Genomic DNA, 18147 nt, shown 5'->3' with positions numbered 1-18147 from the left:
GCCGCTGCGAGGCTCAAGCAGAACAGCAGCTGGGCTGTGCAGAAACCCTTTACATGCAGCCCTAAACACTGCAAATGGCTGTAACGGGAGCAGCCCCAAAGGAAAGGCAGCTGGGAAATGGCATCAGCTGGACAGAACTCCTGGGTTTCCCTTTGTTCCCCTTGTTCTTTTTCCTGACACTCCTCAGACAGGCATTTTTAACCCTACGTTAAATCTGGGGCGTGCCTCGGACAGAAGGTGGGCACTTCTCAGTGTCCAGTCTTTCAGTGAAATGCTGCAAGGGGAGCAGTGTGGGTTTGTCTGACAGCAGCTAAATAACTGGTGCCAGAGTCTGGACTCTCCTGTGGCAGTGAGGGAGCCAGGACCAGCCCTGTGGTGGGGAGGAGGGGGCTCTGCTGCCCACTCTTTGGGCCCCTCTCTCTGGTCCCGTTGGCTCTGTGTGGGCTCCTTCCTCAGCTGACATCCCTTGCTTTGGGAGCTGGCCCACCCAGGGCCAGGATTTCCCAACGTGGGACAGGCAATCTAGGAAATCACTGGTGTTCTTAATAAGCAAGGAAAAAAAAGACACAGGTTGTGGAAAGATACACTGTTAATTTCAGAGTTAGTTGGAAGAGACTGAACTGAAAAGTGAAATTACTGAAAAGAAAATGGATTCTGTTCTATCTCAAAGCAGGACAGCACATCAAGCAGAACGCGCCTTCAAGTGGTGCCTCTTTGCAAGAAGCAATACGGGGAGCGAGGGAGGGAAGGAGAGAGGGTATTACCTCAAGAGGCTGGTGGTCTCTCAGCCCCAAATCCAGCTGTCACAGCTCTGCTCAGTCGTTATGTTCTCTCTCAGCCTGAGCCTTCCTTGCCATCGGCTCTATAAACTGCAGGGTTTAATGGCTTTGCCAACGTGCCAGCCTTCCCACTGGGACTTTTAACATCTAATGGCCCAAGGAAGGTGCCACCTCCCTGTACATCTAATAGTGCACTTGAGGCTTCTGTCCTGCTCGTGGATTTGGGTACAAAATCCTCTGCATTGGTTTTCAGGTATTCAGGTAGCAGCTTTGCTGTCACTTGCACTCAGGGCCCATGTGCCTCCTCAGGAAGGGCTTTTTCTGACAGCAGCGATGAAGCATCTTCCAGACATCATCCCTGGTGTGGGGCCTCCCTGGCAGGAGTTCCTAGTGACCATGTTACTTGTCTGAAGGACAGGCTGTCACCACCAAAACACTGAAGACCCCTAGGGAACAGATCTTGGCCTAAGCAAGAATTAATGTTTGATGTACAAGTTACGGATTAATAGCTTGCTATTACCTTGCTAAGCCATCACTGGGCTTGCTTAATTAAAAAAAAAAATTAACTGGAATGCTGAACACCTTGTATTGATGCTCTGTTCAGGGTGTAACAAGCCCAGCTCTCCAGCTCACACCTGGGATTACTGTGCATGCCTCAGAACTTAAAGCAGGGAAGATTTAGTGCCTGTAATGTCCCAGGAAACTCAGGATTATCCCTGGAGCAAAGATACTTCCTGGGAATAATAGCCATTGAAGAACAAAGCGATGTACAGCTTCAGCACCTGAGTATCTCTTGCTGGAGCAGTTCAGTGGTTCCAAAGCAAAGCCAGACCATATTTTCAGCTTCTGAATCGGGCTACAAACAGAGCAGGGAGACAGGACAGTGAAGAGTGCAAGGCACACTGTGTCCACCAGACCGTATTTTCAGCTTCTGAATCAGGCTACAAACAGAGCAGGGAGACAGGACAGTGAAGAGTGCAAGGCACACTGTCTGGCTGCCTTCAGAGGATGTCAGCAGATCTCAGCTCTTCCCCAAATAGGCTACAATCATGCAGGACTGCACCCTGTGCAGGAGAGTCTAACTCCAGTCATTCCTGTGATTCCCAAGAGCCTTGGAGAGCCCCGTCCTTTGTGGGGACTGTTTGGGTGTTGAGGAAACAGCAGAGTCCCTCGGTGGCGGCTGGAGGGTTGCTGCCAGGGAGGCAGATGCTGGGGAAAAGAAAGAGATTCTTTCATAGAAAATGGCTTTACAGATTGCTTTGGGCGATTGCCCAGCTGGCTTTACAGAGCCATCCTCCCCAAAAGATGGACTTTAGAAGAGGAGAGGCTACTGGGGGGAGAGAAGGGAGAGAGGAGAAGTCTTGTGTACACCAATTCCAAACCAGGGAGGCTTTATTTGTCCCTCTTGTGACTCCACTGACATTTCTGGGGTTAAGTCACAGACCCATGATGTGTAGGGGGCCTAAAAAACCCGCTAAGCATGTGTCCAGGCATAAGAAAGGATTTAGTTTTCCTTACAAAGGGGAACTGTGAAGCACACACAGTGGTGTTCATCACTTCATGCTTTCCAGCTGTGGGAGCAGGTTTAACTGGGCAGGCTGAGTGTTTCAGAGGGGCTTACAAGGTGCTGGTTTTCACTGCCTTGTCATCACCATGGGAAGTGTCTGTTCATCTAGCTAGAAGACACAGGATTGTGTTAGCACAACTTTGCAAGCTGTCGCGTAAGAGATGTCCATTTACATAGTCTTTAACGGAAGAGTTAAATAAAACTGCGTTTTCCTGTGTTTATCAGAAGGTAAGAGCACCAGCATGGCCTGCTAGTGCCCATACACAGTAACTTCCTAAAATGACCGTGTTAACACTGTATTTCTGAGCTGCTCAGCAGCTGCTCAGTTTCTTGGCATAACTGCCAACACAAGTGAGACCAGAGGATGCTCTTGTGGCCACAGACATTGCCCCATGAACCCAGAGGGGATGGCAGGAGAGATTTACAGCTTCAAATTATCCAGCCCAGCTCTGTGGTCTGAAATACAAGACCAAGATAGTCTATTCACAAGGTTAATTTTTCTTCCACCCACGTCCATTAATAGTGATTTGCACTGACATAAAGAAAAGCCACACTGGTTCCTTCAACTGCAAGCAGGGATCCTGTGCTGAGCATTCTAATTCCAGACTCCGGTTTCAGTGACATTTTGGAATAAAATGTCTGAATCATAGAACGTAAACAGGATTTCAGGATCTGAGATATTCTTTTTGCTTTAAAACATCCTGTGTTTGTATTGGCGAATACCTCTGGCAATGGAGACACGTTACCTCTGGACGTGATGTGATTCAGACGTTCAGAAGCAGGTGCCGCTTAAAAGCCAAGAGCTAAGTGTTTGTGAGCCTCGGGGCTGTGATCCTCAGTTCTGGTCTCTGCTGCCTAGTTCTAGGTGTATAACAGCCTGCAGAAAACAGGCAAAATTACTAAATTCATACTTGCATATTAAATCTGTTACTTACATACGTCTGCACACATGCACGTGTGCATATAGACACATGTACAGGTGTAAAAGCTAAGTAAGTTTTATTTCCCAGCTGAAGCAGGCTGCAGACGTGGGCACACACGTGTCCGAGGCTTGGTTACCCTCCAGCAGGCTCTTTCCCGTTTGTCTGTACCTCTCTTGTCTTACGGTGAAGGGAAACTGGACACAGTTCTTCAAATATGGCCCAAGCAGAGGGAAACAATCCCTTCCCTCAGCCTGATGTCCATCCTCATGCTAATGGAACCAAGTGAGCAACGAGCCTTCCTCACTGTTTACTTCTGGGCAAGTTGTTGCCCACCAAAATCCTTCTGCAGAGCTGCTCCCAGCCAGCTGGGCCCCGACCTGCAGCGATGCTCGGGATTCTTCAGGGTTCTTTGGTCCCAGGACTTGTCATTTGGTTTTGTTGACCCTTCTCCACCTTGTCAAGGTCCCTCTGAATGGCAGCACCATCCTCCAGCAGGAACTCGAGGAAGGTGTAGTCTGTCCTGTTACCCACCAGATGAGATGCTCAGCAGCCTGACAGCAGTCAACCTACACGCTCAGCACCTGGGATGCAGCCCACCCAGTCCCACCTTCTTACTGTATTTAAATGGTCCAGAACTGAATCTTCCAGGGCACTGAGGGAGTGAAGCATTTCTCTGACTACTGCTGGGTTAGGGGTCTATGGGAGGTAGATAACAGACCATGCTACCAAAAGACAAGGCATGGAGTAACCGGTCATCTCCGAGCCCTGTGTCACTCAGTTGCCCACCCCATTCAGCAGCAGGCCAACACCTTGCTTCAACTCTCTTCGCTGCTGATGTATCCACAGAAGTCCTTCTTGCTGACCTCCACATCTTTCACTTGTTTCAACTCTGGGTGAGCTTTGGCTTCCCTAACTCCATCCCTGCATGCCCAGGTCCTGCTCCTCTCATCTTCCTTGAAAGCCTGTCCTTTCCCACCTCCCACACACTCCCTTTTTACTCCTGAGCCAGGAGCTCCCTGCTCAGCCCAGTGGGGCTCCTTCCACACCTGCTCATTTTCTTGTACAACAGGAAGTCCTTACTTATGTTTTTGTGCCTTCTTCATGAAAATCAGTCAGGTCTCCTGGGCTCCTTGCTCCTTCAAGACAGTTTCCTGCAGGATCCCACCTGCCAGTTCCCTGAATGAGTCAACATCTGCTCTCCTGAAGCCTGTGGTCTCTAGTTGCTGCTTGCCTTCCTTACTGCTCTCAGCTCCTTAAAATCCACTGTCTTCTGCTCACTCCTGCCAAAGCTGCCATTGACCTTCACATCTTCAGCCAGTTCTGCCTTTATTTTAGGAGCAGGGCAGTCACTTCCAGTAATGCAATCACATGTACTGCTGTGACTGCAGGGGGATGTGTGATTAAGGACAGTGTAGCACACCCTGTTCAGGGAGGGGGAGTAAAACTAGGATTTCAGAGCAGTTTAGATTCTGCTTTGAACTTTCTGGCTCTGCTTGGCCTCTGATAAAATCATGTCCTTGTTAAGACAGATACATAGATTAGGCCTTCAAAGCAGCTCACAGTTCAGAGGTATGGGGGCTTTCCCAGGACATATATCCTGGTAAAAGGATAAAAGGACACCTAAATGTCTGGCTGTGGTAGATGCCAAGACAGTTGCACTCCATATTTAAATAATTGCCTGTTCTTTTGACTATCAGGTTTTACTCTCTCAGGAAAAAGATCTTGACATCTCTGGGGATGGCTCCCAGATGTTGGGCCTCGGCAGCAGTCAGAGCAGGAGAGTGCATTGACACAAACACAGAGAACAGCAGGGAAGGTGCTAGAGTGGCACTGAGCAGATTGGCAGCAGATCCTTGCTTTGAACGCAACATGTGGCTTCACTTACTTCAAGAAAAGCAGAAACAGCAAGGGTCCTGCTAAGGGCAGCAAAACTTGTCAGGAGCTACGGCTGAAACCTCAGCCCAGAGCTGGGGGTGCTCAGGGAATGTGTGAAGAGGTTCCCAGCACGTCCCACAGCTCTGGCAGACAGGACAAGGGCAGTGCAGGGACCTGCTCCTCCTCGCACGCGTCAGACCAGCTCAAGAGCTGTCTCTGCTGAGACAGCAAAATTACACAGATGTGAGAGAAGAATAAACAAGAGACTAAAGATCTGATGCTGGAAATACTCCAGTACCTCCTGAAACATCTATCATCTGTTAGGAAGCTTGATGACTGGACAAGCAATAAAAAAGGCCCCGCTGAGGGAGGCTGTCTGCAGCAGGGCTCCCTCCGTGCTCACATCTGCGCTCCTGGTGGAGCCAAGTGAGGATGAGGCTCACCCAGGACATCTTGATATCGTAAGTCATGGCAAGTCCATGAGCTCACACGACGCCCGTACAAACCAGAGGTCAGGGTGTCCTGTTTGTTTTTGAAACCAAGTTCGTAGCAACAAAGAGTTCCCAAGTTTCACTAAAATTTACTTGGAAATTTTGAGCTCCTTTGAACTCAAGATTCCAATATGGGTGGAAGTCCAGGGAGAAAAACCAGAGGAGAATGTGCCATCCTGTAGAGAGGGAAACTTCTGAGGTTTGTTCATCCCTGGTAAAGCCGAGCAGAGGAATCATACAGTTGAAGATCAGAGATAAAGATGGAGATGACTTATTATGTCTCTCATTTCCTTGTAAGGCAAAAATAAAAAGGCACATGATGGAACTGAAAGATGATACTTTTAAATGAGAAAAAAAAGTATGTATTTTGTACAAAAGATGTGCTCATTTTGTGGAAGTGACGGCTGAGGGCACTGGCTCAGCCAGCAACAAAGATAATTAACAGAATAAGAACCAGATGTAAATCCATGCAGTAAAGTCATGAACTGATACAGGCAGCTGGAAGTAATATCTGAAAGGGGTAAACCGTCCTTGTTCAAGGAGTTTATATATCACTTTTCTAAACTATTCCACTGCAGAATAAATCATTCCAGAAACATGAACACGCAATGACAATGAAGCTGATAAATCATCAAGTGTCAATACGTTCTGGGCAGTAACTGCTTTGTGGGCAAGGCTGGAGGGGCCACCGCTGTTTCCCTTCTCTTTCAGGTTCTTGGCTTCTGCTCCAAAGTAGCCTCACGTTTTATGGGGTGTGTTGCTTGGTGAGAGGACAGTTTCACACCTGTTTCACAGACACAAATGCGAGATGGCTCACCTGTCTGAAATACAACAGCAGTCAGTGTTTGTGCTGCAGAGCATCTGGACAGGGTCTGTCCCACCCTACCTGAGTGGTGCTCAGTTAGCCAAGCCCATGTGATACTACCTCTCCCTTACAGCATCTAGGCGGGCAGGTTTATAAACAACTGACTGTCTGGCTCGTGTTTCTGATCTGCCAGACCAAAATCCTGTGCAATTTTGGGGGTGGCCACTGTCCCAGGACGGGCAGTGCCCAGGGTGTCACTAACCCATCCTGTCCTTCGCAGGGCAAGCGCATCGTCAGTGAGAAACGCGCCGAGAGCTTCCCCGGCCCCGGCAGAGTGCCAGACCTGAGCGAAGAGGAGACAGACCACTTGGTGGCTTTCCGCAGGGGGAGGAGGATGCAGATTGCCATCACCATGGATAACAAGGAAAAAGTAAGTGCATTGGGAGTGAGGGTACTGCAGTGAGTCAGGGGCATCCTCTGGTTCTGCTGGCACAAGGGCCATGGGGACAGATTCGGCGTTAGCCCAGCAACAGGACATTGGGAGACAATATATATTAATAGTGTGGAGTTTGTCGCCATAGAACTCTGGCTTCCATCGCTGTGAAAGAGGAAAGGCTGCAGTCCTTTCCCTTCTCTGAGCTCCTAGCCAGAGCTGGCAGGCTCTGCAGCATCCTGGGGCCATAGAGGGCTGCTTGGGAAGGATCGGTGACGGCACTGCCGGATATAGGGCATGAATCTCACCTCCTGTCTCTTACCAGCTGCTCTGGGGGGCCGTGCTGCAGGCTGGGTCAGGAGCCCTGTCCTCTTGATGCGTGGCTTAGAAGTGAACAGAGCTGGGCAATGTCTGCTTCCAAACCCGAGTCCTGCTGTGCCTGGCCATAACCTACTGGGTGAGCTGGCCGCACTTTGTTAATCTTTGAAACATATTTCAAATACTTCTTTGCAAATACCTTCCTCTTTACACACACGGAGGCATGTGATATTTTCCTATTTGAGAGTTTGCACAGATAAGTAGGAATGCCTGCAGCAAACGGGGTCAGCAAAGCCTATGAAGGAAAAACAACACTTGGTGTAGCTGCCAAACACACCCAGGAACGCTGGGGGACCTGTGCAGCTCCTCTCTGGGACACCAGCCAGCCATCTGCTAACTGCCCACGTTCAGCCTCAGCTTCTCCTCCCCAGGATTTACCTAGGCTCTGAGAGCCCCAGCGCTCCTTTCTCACAGCTACCAAGCAGTTTGTTGAAAGCCATAAACCTCATTTAAGCTGCCTGAGTGAGTAACTACCCATTCGCCAGAGGCTCACGTGGCAGATGTCCCCTCTTTCAGTGTAGGCATCACGAACACACCTGGACACGATGGTGGCATGAGAGTGGCCTGCCCATGCCTGTGCTGTAGCTGTCCTTGAGGCTGTCAGTATAATTCTGTCATGTGCAGGGCAAGTCTCTGCTTCTGCTCTTGCTGGGCTTGTTTAAACCTTTATCTCTGAGGTCATCGAGGCTGGGACTGTGCTAGGAGGGAGCAGCAGGAGGAGGGCCTGCATTTTGGCTTCAAATCCTGAGCCCTGTTTTAGAAGTGTGTGGACAGCCCTGGAAAAGGTTGTATGTCATGTGCTTTTATTATGGAACATGAAATCTGAGGCTGGGGGTCCTCGTATGTGGTGTTGGTGATGGCTTGCTCATACTGGCCCCACAGCTGTTAGGGAGCAGGCCTGCAGCTGTGCTGGTTTAGAGCCACATCTGCCTACACCTTTTCTTATGAACCACTGAGGATCTGATGCTTTGAATCGTGGGCTGGCAAAGAGGGTGTGAGGTCCCTAATGCCTGGCAGGTTTGATTCTGGTGTTTCAGCAGACTGTCCTGGCCTGATCCTGTTCCATCCCTAGTTAATGAGGATATCTTCACATTACTGTTTTAATTGTGTAACCAGACAACAGCTACGACAGCCAGGACTCCAGCTCTCAGGACACAGGCACCTTCCAACATGACTCGGAGGATGTGGCTGTAGGAGAGTCAAGCAGTCAGATTTCACCATCACCTCTGGGAGCTGCTTTCTGCCATCCCCACTTGGGCAGCCCTTTCCCGGGGTCAGTGACAGAAGCAGATGGGGCCTGAAGTGCCAGGTCACGTTGGCATCTCACACGCCATGCCAGCTGGGGCTGGCTGAGCCAGGGGAGGGTTGGGCTGGCCCAGCCATCACTTCAGCTGTTCCCGAGCTGCATCAAGGATTAGGGTTTTAACCAAGGGCTTCTTTTTACCAGTGCTTGAAAAATGGACAGCAGGCAAGTCTGTGTGACATGCTGTGCCTCAGAGCCACGGGCTTCTCCAAGAGGCACCGGAAGGCTGCAGTGCAGAGAGTAGATCAGAGTTAGTAATACCAAAATGGATAAAATGCTCTAGTAAATAATTTGAGCTGCAACGTTAAGTGACGTGCTGTGCTGAAACATCCATCCCTTCTTTTTCTTCAAACTTGTTCCCTGATAACTCCATCCAGTGTTCCTGTGTCACGGGAAGCAGCACGTAGATCAGCCCCTCTTCCCTTTACCACAGCACAAATGATTTTATTGACCCTTTTCACATCTCCCTTCAGCGTCTCTTCTGCAGGCTGAAGAGACTGACCCTATTGAGACATGTCCAGTGAGGAAGTAGGTCTACATTTTCAATTACTGTTATTGCCCTCATTTGTGCCTTTGTTATTTTCACTGTAGTCTTTTAATACAAGAAGCCCAGAGCTGTACCTGGTATTCAAGCCATGGGCTCTTGTGGATGTACTCAGTGACATAACAATGTTTCTGGCTTGTTCTCTATTCTTCCTCTAACAACTTTGCATTTTCTTTGCTTTTTTTTCTAAATAATTGAGCTAACATTTTCAGAGAACTCCTCACAATAGCACCAAAATTTCATTCCTGAGTGTTAATGATAGTTCAGGCTTCATTCCTGTGTGTGTATATATAAGAAGGGGCATTTTTCTCCATGTGAGTTATTTTGTATTATTGATATTGAATTTCGTCTGTAATTTTATGATGCAGGCATTCAATGTCAAGAGATCTTTTGCAGCTCTTTCCTGGCAAATTACATTCTTTGCCCTGGATGATTTAGTGTCATCAGCAAACTGTCATCTCTCTATTCAGCTCCTTTTCCAGACCATTTATGAGCATGTTGAGCAGCACATGTTCCAGTGGCACATCCCTGCTAATCCGCCATGGAAACTGGCATTTTCTTGCCACTTTCTGTTTTCTATCCTTTAATTAGTTGTTAATTCAAAAGAGAAACTTCATTTTTATCCCCAAATTGATCCACTACTGGGGGAGCCTGATGGGGTATCGGTGGTGTCATCTGAGAGGCTGTGTGTTAGGACCTGAGCTGAGCCCCCCGGTTTGAGGGCTGGCACTCAGCCACCCTTACTGCCCCAGCACAGTCCATCCTTTGGGGCTTTTTGCTTCATGCCCCAGCTGGTTCCCACCTCATGCTGGGTTATTGGTGTCCTCCCCCCCAGCAGAGGCCTCTTGGTGCCCAGGAGAGAGGATCATATCCATCACCCCACCTCGGTAACGTCCCAAAGCCTGGCCACTGTCAGATTTGCCTCCTCCTCTCTGCACTTGCACATTTATCCTATTAAAACATTTGAAGGGCATCCTCATCATCCCACATTTTTCTCTATTTTCATTCACGATGAAATTCAATTAAAAGAAGAAGAGACTTCCATTCTTGCTGCCCTTGGTGCTTCCCGCTAGCACCACATTGTCTGTCCCAGACCACGGCGCAGCTGTGGCAGAGGCTGCCAAAGAGGAAATGAAAGGGAAAAAAAGCTGTTCTCTTGATTTTCTTTTTCAGAACAGCCCCGGTGCCTTGATATTACACTGCCATCTTAAAACCTGTTTTTTAATGCCCCGTGAAAGACTCTTTTGCTCTCTATTAGCACCAGACAAGGCTGGAGGGACTAATTTATCCTGTCTCCTTGTGGAACAAATTAGCCTGAGCACGTTGCTGTACTGGTGTCACTTCACACCCTCCTGTGCTGCTGCTGGCTTTCTATTAGCACCAGACAAGGCTGGAGGGACTAATTTATCCTGTCTCCTTGTGGAACAAATTAGCCTGAGCACGTTGCTGTACTGGTGTCACTTCATGCCCTCCCGTGCTGCTGCTGGCTGGGAGGTGCCACATCTGGGACCTTCCTTCCCACCTCTGCCTGGCTGCCCCCAAATCTGCAAGCGGGGCCGGGGATAACGCCTCATGATTAGCACCAGTTTTCCTAAAAAGCCTCTCCGTGCTCTGGCAATGATTCAGGCTCATTAATGCATTAGAGCTGCAAGCTGGCAGCCCCGGACCAGTGGAGTACAATGCTTAATTAGCAGGTTACAAATCATCTTTTAAATGGACAGTTGATAGGGCTTCAGGGCTTTTAAATTGTCCTTTTATTAACAGAGTTTCCCAGGATGGTATATCAGAAATGACTGTTTGTAATCAGGAGGCACCAAAGCTGCTTTCAGGGACTTACACGGATGAGTCTGACCCTGGTGCTCATGCAGGAGAGGAACCAAACCTGTGGCAGGAGAAACACTTGCTTTTACATCGCAGATGGGAGGGGAAGACAGGCACAAAAAGGGTGGCTGAGAAGTCTTTAGCTCCCTTCAGGCAGCACAATTAGTAGGCAGATTTTTTCAAAAGAGTCAGAAAAAAATACCCTTTCATGTACTAGTTTCAAAAATCCTGCCCAGTGGGGGATCTGAGCGCTGGAAACCGAGCTCTAAGCTCTTACAAATACCTCCTCCTGCAGAAGAAATGCCGGTTCTGGTGCCAACATGTGCCTGGAGAAATGGGTACCAAAAGGTTAATTTAACACATCTGTTGGTACTTATTAAGAAGACAATGAAGTAGCTCAGAGACGTCAAAGCTTTTGGTTTGGATAACTGTTTAATAGAAAGCAATGCTTAGCGTGGCTGGAGAATGGCATCAGCACTGGCCCCACTGCACATCAACATCAGCTGAGGACGTGCATCAGGAGGTGGGACCAACCCAGAGGCAGAAAGCATTTGGGATCCCAGGGCCGTATCCTGGTCAGGAGCAGGCTCTGCCCTCCCTGCCCCACACCCAGAGAAATAAAGAAATCCTTGCATAAATCTCAGGATAAACAAATATCATCTTCTCTGTCGACTTTAGGTTTTTGCTTCCTCCTCACATCTCTTCCCCTGCCGTACAGGAACAGTTAAACTATGAGATGATAATGTCATTGTCATATTTCATAATTTTGGGGGCGGAGAGGAGGAAGGAGGAGAAAAACATGTTTTGCTTCCCCATGGCCTGGGTGTGTCATAACAGGCTGACAGCAGCTCCGGGGCAGCACGCAGCGACGGCGAGAGTCTGCTCCTCAGCCAGTGCAAAAGCAAAGCTTCCAACCTTGACAGTCCTGTGAGTCTGTGTTTTCCTAACAGCACAGCTCAGACCTGCTTTCCTGGTAGGAGAAAACCAGAATTTTTTTGGTCCCCTCCGTCTTCCACAGTGCCCTCTGAGAAGGGAAAATAGAAGCAAACTAAGGGGAAAGGCAGCCTGGCTTTGAGTGAGGGGTGTAAAAGGCTGAAGAGTTGTACAGTGTCCCTGTGACAGAGCGATTTGGGGTGTGCACCGAAGAACTGGTGCCTGTTTTGGGAAAAAAACCAAACAAACAGGACAGGCTCCGGGTTACGGGTCTCTGGCTCTGCAGCAGCTGCATCTTCTCCTGTGTCTCACGAGCTGCAGCGCGGTCCCTTGGCCGGGCCATCTCAGCGTGTTCCCTGGGCTCAGGCTCACTCTTTGCTTGGCAGAGGCAGGGCTGGAGTCAGGCTGTGCTGGGCTGTGCTCAGGCAGAGCACTCTGCTCCCCCCGCAGCTTACGCACACCCTGGCTCCCTGCTCCGGCTCTGCGGATGCTCTGGCTTTCCGGTTCCTGTCTTCAGGGACACAATCAGGCATTGTGAAGGGTCCAGACTGAATCATTCTTTGCATGAGCTCGCAGGAGAAATATGCAGACGCAGGAGAAACAATAAGCACACCCCTGCAGCTCCCTGCCTCAGTTTCCCCAGCAGTTGTGAACTGTCTGGCATTTCCGAGGCAATCAGTGCTCCTTCTCTCCCGTCTCTCCTCCCACATAAGGTTTCCCCTGGGACAAATGGGGTCCAGTTCTTTTGCAGCAGCTGTACTCTTTCTAAAACGGTGAGTTTCTTTTACAGCTGCTTTAAAGGCAAACATCCATCTGCGCCGTGCTCCCCCGCCAGCCTCCTCAAATAAGGAAACTTCCCACATCTCTGCTGGTTCAATCTCTCTGTAGGTCTCAGTTTGGGGCTGCAGAGACCCGTTGGATCTGTGGCCATCACATTATTCACATTGGGCCGCATGGGCAGTTGACTTTGAGCCTGGAGGGAGCATTTTTGGAACATAATTTTTCGCAGCAACCTTTTGAAATTTATACCCAGCATCATCTTTCACTATATCCCATCCCATTCTGCAACAGCCAGCGTATGGTGGGGGTGGCTTCTCTGAGAACAGACCCCTCTGCTTTTTTTCCCAAATCTTTGCTGAGAAACCCTAGGATAATGGAGCTAACACCTTCCTTGTTATTTCCAAGGATCTGTTTATGCAAGTTTCCACCTGTACTGGAGCTACCCCAGCTTCACAGCAGTCAGACCAGTGAAGCTGTGGTGCCCTGAGTGCGATGTCCATGAGCACTGCCTGTCAAGTCACATTTACCACCTCCCTCAGATTTAGCACATGTGGACAGTCCCCAAAAACACTGTCCCCCAACAATCCCACCGGGAACACAGGCGCAGGCTGCAGCGGAGGGAGTTGCCCAGGAGGCTGGGCAGGGCCAGCAGGTATTGAGGCTGGTAGCCCAAATTTCATGCATCCGGCCCCGTAATGCTGGGCTAAACCTGGGGCTGGCAAATGACTGGAATAAAAGTCCTGTTCCCAGCCTGGCCTGGAGCTCACCACACTGCTGCTTTCTGGAACGGCTGACCTGGCACTTTGTGCTGCCACTTTGCTCTTTGTGTTTCGGTTTTGCTTGGCGGTGCAGAACGGCAGCGCGATAATCTCAGCCCCACACGCTCCCCGGCCCCGCCGCGGTTGAGCGGGGAGGGGAATTTGGGGATGCCCTCAGCTGGGCTGCAGCACACCGGGGCCTCTCCACTCACAGCAGTGTTTGTGTGAGGCAGCTCCAGGGCTGCCATGTAGGGTTACAGAAGGAGGGAGGCAGCCCTGATAAATGCTGGGCCACTTGGCAGCCACCGTGCTGCAAACCACGTGCTGTGGGATGGGTGGCCAAGCCTCCAACAAGTACCAGCCCCTGCCCTGAGGTGATTGCTTGGGTACCCCCAGAGGGGCTCAGCAGCATGGGGGGCAGGCTGGTACCCTCCCCACATCTGCCCAGCATGCTCAACAGCCCCGGCCCTCCCAGGGACACCCCAAAAATCCTATCTAACCAGGGCAGAAAGCCTTTCCTAAAAGATATTTACGCTCTGCAGACTATTTTTCTAAGACCCACTGTGATCCCAGCCTGGCCTCAGACATGGCTGTGTCTGTGTCATCAGTCCCACAACAGGGCAGAGAAACACCACAGCAATGCACCGTGGTGTGCATCCTGTTTAGTGTCTGTAGTTCAGTAAATCAGAGGGGTCTGGTGGGAGGTGTCCCTGCCCAGGGCAGGGGGTTGGAACTAGATGATTTTTAAGGTCCCTTCCAGCCCAAACCATTCTGTGATTCTAAGTAATTCCTGTGTCTGTGCTCTTGCAGGCAGAGGAGAGGAGAACAGCAGAGAAGAGGAGGTCAGACAGCGACAGAGGCCCAGAAAATGACCATGGCCGGAAGGTGAGTTTGGCCCCGTGTCCCTTTGGGGGGACCCTTGTCTTGGAAGAGGAAACCAGTAGGATGTGCCTCCCAACCAGTAAAGAGTTGCCTCAGTCCTAAAGAAAGCAGCATCATGCTCTGATGTGGTCCCCACCATTCATTCCTCTCATCATATAGGTTTGTGGTGGGGTGTAGTATGTGGGGTTGTGGGTGTGGGGTTTAGTTGGTGGGTGGTGGTTTTAGGTTTGTTGTTTTTGTGGTGGTTGTGTGTTTTTTTGGGTTTTGGTGGTTGTTTTTTTTGTTTTGGTTTGGTTTGGTTTTTTTGTGGTTGGACTCGATGATCTCGGAGGTCCCTTCCAACCACTAAGATTCTGTGATTCTGTGTGATTCTGTGATCATCCAAAGCTTTGCTGAGCCCCTAACACACCTGAAGCACAGCTGCTCTGGAAGGGGGTGACAGGGGACCTGCCCTTCGCACCTTGTGGTGCTGCTGAAGCACAGCAGCAGGGATGTTACAAAGGGTGACACATGCTCTTCCACGCTGCAGCACAGCCCTGGCTCCGTTCTCTCCAAAAAACACTTCCTTGGGGGTTGAAAGGCTCAAGGCCACATTAGCTGCAGCTCCTCACTTCAGCAGGAGCTGAGCAGGATGGAGGTAAATTAAAGCACGGGCCTTCCCACTGACTGTTTAATGCAAACCCTGGAGGATGCACTGGCTCCCCCGAGCCTGCGGATGCTGTTAATTAGCGGAGCACAAATTGAATAGCCCCACCTCAATGTGATTCATTAGGAGGACACAGATGGGCTCTTAGATGTTGATTCCAGCTGAGCCCCCCAGCGCAGAAAAGGGGAGCATGATAACTTGGTGGTCCAGCTCACTGCAGCTATGGGGGGAGCCCTGGTGAGGGACCAGCTCCCCCTGCTCTGCAGGCCCCACAGCCACCTGCACCTACCCAGGAGACAGCCTGGGCACCAGCCTCCATCTTCCCCTCTCCTAAGGGTCAAGGTGGTAGCACAGGGCACTTCCCTTGTCCTCCAGCTGTGGAGCAGAGCCCTGCTCTGCCTGGCCATGCACTGCTCAGCTCCTGCAACCTTCTCCTCTAAGGGTGCATCAGGATCCATCATGGCAGGACCCACTCTGCCTTGCCACGGGGCTGGAAGTTGTGGGGCACATCTCCAGGCCAGTGCTTGCCCTTACTTTCCCCTGCCTTTCTGTGGCCCTCATCTCTCCCTGCTTGGGAATGCAGTCTCAGGTTCCCCAGCTCCTGCCAGCTAACGAACGGAGGAGCAATTACTGCCCCCCCATCTCCAGCCCACGCACGTGGGTCTCCTTGGTAACAGGGCTTTCAGTGGCTCCTTCCCCGCTGCTCCGCTTTTAACAGCAGTGCAAGGCTGAGGAGTTAATTCCCATTTGGGGAAGGGGTGAGGGAGCCTGGCGGGGAAGGGCACGTGTGTGAAGTGATGAATTATCCGCTGGTAATTAGCACCCCAGGACTGGCCTCTGCACTAAGCTATTTGCTACACAGTGTTGCTTGACAACACACCATGGCCAGTTGGCTCCTGTTTCCACCACGTCCATTAACCTGACAGCTGGGTTACCCACCTCTCCCTCTTCACGTGCTCCATCAGCTCTGAACTGTCTTGTCGTTAAGCTTTGTATTTTCAAACGGTGGCAGCCCTTAACGAGCCTGACAGGGGAAGGAGGGATAAACCAAGAGCTGAAAGCAATGAGGGTGGCATTTGCCCTGTGACTGTGGGCTCCTTTGGGTGCCTGCTGGTCGCAGAAGGGTGTCTTCCTTCTTGACCCTGTCCCTGTGAAAGATTTCATAGGCATAACTTCAGTTTAAGTGCCCCAGAGTCTTCAGGTAGGGGAATTCATCAGCCTGATTCATCTCCTATGGGAGTTCAGCCTCAAACTCTGTTGGGAGATGTTGAGAGCACTCCAGGAACTAACTATATGCCATAAAGAAACCTTAGCAAAGTGCCTCTTCCAGGAAAAACTGAGAACGTTTGGTTTTAAAACCTTCAGGTGAGCAGGAACACCACAGGTGAAACTGCTGTCTAATTTATGCCTGGGGTTAAAGTGACTGCAGGTACCAATGGGGGGAATCAATCCTGTGGCTGTTTGCCTACAGAATTACAGGGAAATGCTTCAAAAGTTTGTACAGTGGGCACTGAATATCTAGAATTAAAATGTACATCTTGTGGCAGCTGCTTCACAGGTCAGGACGTTCGATATCACTACAGGAACCAAGGAAACACGGCGGGTCAGGTTGGGGAAACAGCAGTGAAACCCCAGCTCATTAAGGCTAGAGGGATGTATCCAGATGGCAAAATCCAGGGATTTAGGTGGAAGCAGTTTTAATCCTTTGAAATGTAATACTGTTCACGTAGCCTGGATGAAGTGCAACAACTTGTCAGAAATACGTTGCCGTAATCTGTCATTGTCATTGTTGAATATCCCTGGGAGGGGACAGTTGCTTGTTCTGATTTTGCTGCTGATTTACAGCGTGGCTCCAAGCAAGCTGTGGAACTTCTCCCTGCCTCCCTTTCCCTCTCTGCAAAGTCACCCAACCCTGGGACCTGGGTATAAACCCTGGGACCTGTTTCCCAGTGGGTGAAGCAGGGCCCTTCTGTGTGCACATCACTTTAGAGAGAGGAGCTTCAAGTTGTTTTCAACTATTAGTGAGCAAGCTGGTAAGCTGGTGAGGGGCCTGGAGAACAAGTCCTACGAGGAGAGGCTGAGGGAACTGGGCATGTTTAGTTTGGAGAAGAGGAGCCTGAGGGGAGACCTCATTGCCCTCTACAACTACCTGAAAGGAGGGTGTAGAGAGGCAGGTGTTGGCCTCTTCTCCCAAAGGACGAACGACAAGACCAGAGGAAATGGTCTGAAGTTGGGGCAGGGGAGATTTAGATTAGATATTAGAAAGAACTACTTTCCTGAGAGAGTGGTCAGGCACTGGAACAGCCTGCCCAGGGAGGTGGTGGAGTCACCATCCCTGGAGGGATTGAAGAAACGTATAGACATGGCTCTTCAGGGCATGCTCTAGTGCCCAAGGTTATTGGTTTATGGCGAGGTGTTGAGTGTGGGGTTTAGTTGGTGGGTGCGGTGTTTTTGGTGGGCGTTTGGTGTGGTGTGTTTTGTATTTGTTTGTTGGGTTTTTTTGTTTGGTTGTTTGGTTTTTTTTGGGTTTTTTTTGTGGTTGGACTCGATGATCTCAGAGGTCCCTTCCAACCACTAAGAGTCTGTGATTCTGTGATTCTGTGATTTCGAGGGGGTACAGCGCAGAATACACTGAATGCTGCTGCTTCAGGACATTTTTATTAACAAGAAGCTCTTTTACCTCCCCCAGGATGGTGGGAAGTCGGTCCAGAAGAGCCCTGGAGAGCTGAGTTTCCCCATGAGCGGGCGGGAGCGCTCGGAGTACATCCGCTGGAAGAGGGAGCGCGATCAGATCGACCTGGAGCGAGTGGCCCGGCACAAGAACGCCAAGGGCGAGTGGCGACGGGCTTGGGATGTGGAGAAGTCGGAGCACATGTAGGTCCTCCTTGGTCCCAGGGTGGTTTGTCTGCAGCAGGCCATCTACAGCCAGCCATGAGATCTCGTGCAGATACTTATTGCTGATCAGATCCCACACTGTCACGTGCCTCTCCCTGACTAAAGCCACACTGCTTGCCTCTTTCTCCTCCTGCCCATGTCTGTCAGTGGGACCAGATATCATGGCAATTCTCATATTTTCTTTCTGACACGAGGTCTCCTACCCGGACAGGAGATACCGTGTGCTGACAAAGATTGCCTGCCTTTGGCCCCACCGGGACATGGACTGTGGGAGGGAGGGGAGTGTGAATCACTGCTCAGTCTACATCTGGTGTGCCCTCTCCATCTCCACATG

The 18147-nt window shown here is 50.4% G+C and overlaps 1 protein-coding gene across 2 annotated transcripts in view; it reads left to right on the top strand.

Moving 5' to 3' along the window:
- Positions 1 to 18147, top strand: part of LOC106887256 (chromosome unknown open reading frame, human C15orf52) — a 51472-nt gene that overhangs the window by 12457 nt on the left and 20868 nt on the right. For both annotated transcript variants that reach the window (XM_014940708.1, XM_014940709.1), the window contains 3 exons: positions 6721 to 6870; positions 14201 to 14275; positions 17608 to 17792. In XM_014940708.1, the coding sequence (XP_014796194.1) occupies positions 6721 to 6870; positions 14201 to 14275; positions 17608 to 17792 (410 nt within the window). The remainder of the gene's footprint in view (positions 1 to 6720; positions 6871 to 14200; positions 14276 to 17607; positions 17793 to 18147) is intronic.

This window comes from Calidris pugnax, unplaced genomic scaffold (assembly GCF_001431845.1).
Source record: "Calidris pugnax isolate Ruff unplaced genomic scaffold, ASM143184v1 scaffold98, whole genome shotgun sequence".
Lineage (NCBI taxonomy): Eukaryota > Metazoa > Chordata > Aves > Charadriiformes > Scolopacidae > Calidris > Calidris pugnax.
The sequence above is the reverse complement of the archived record's forward strand: the minus strand, read 5'-3'. Positions and strand labels throughout refer to the sequence as shown.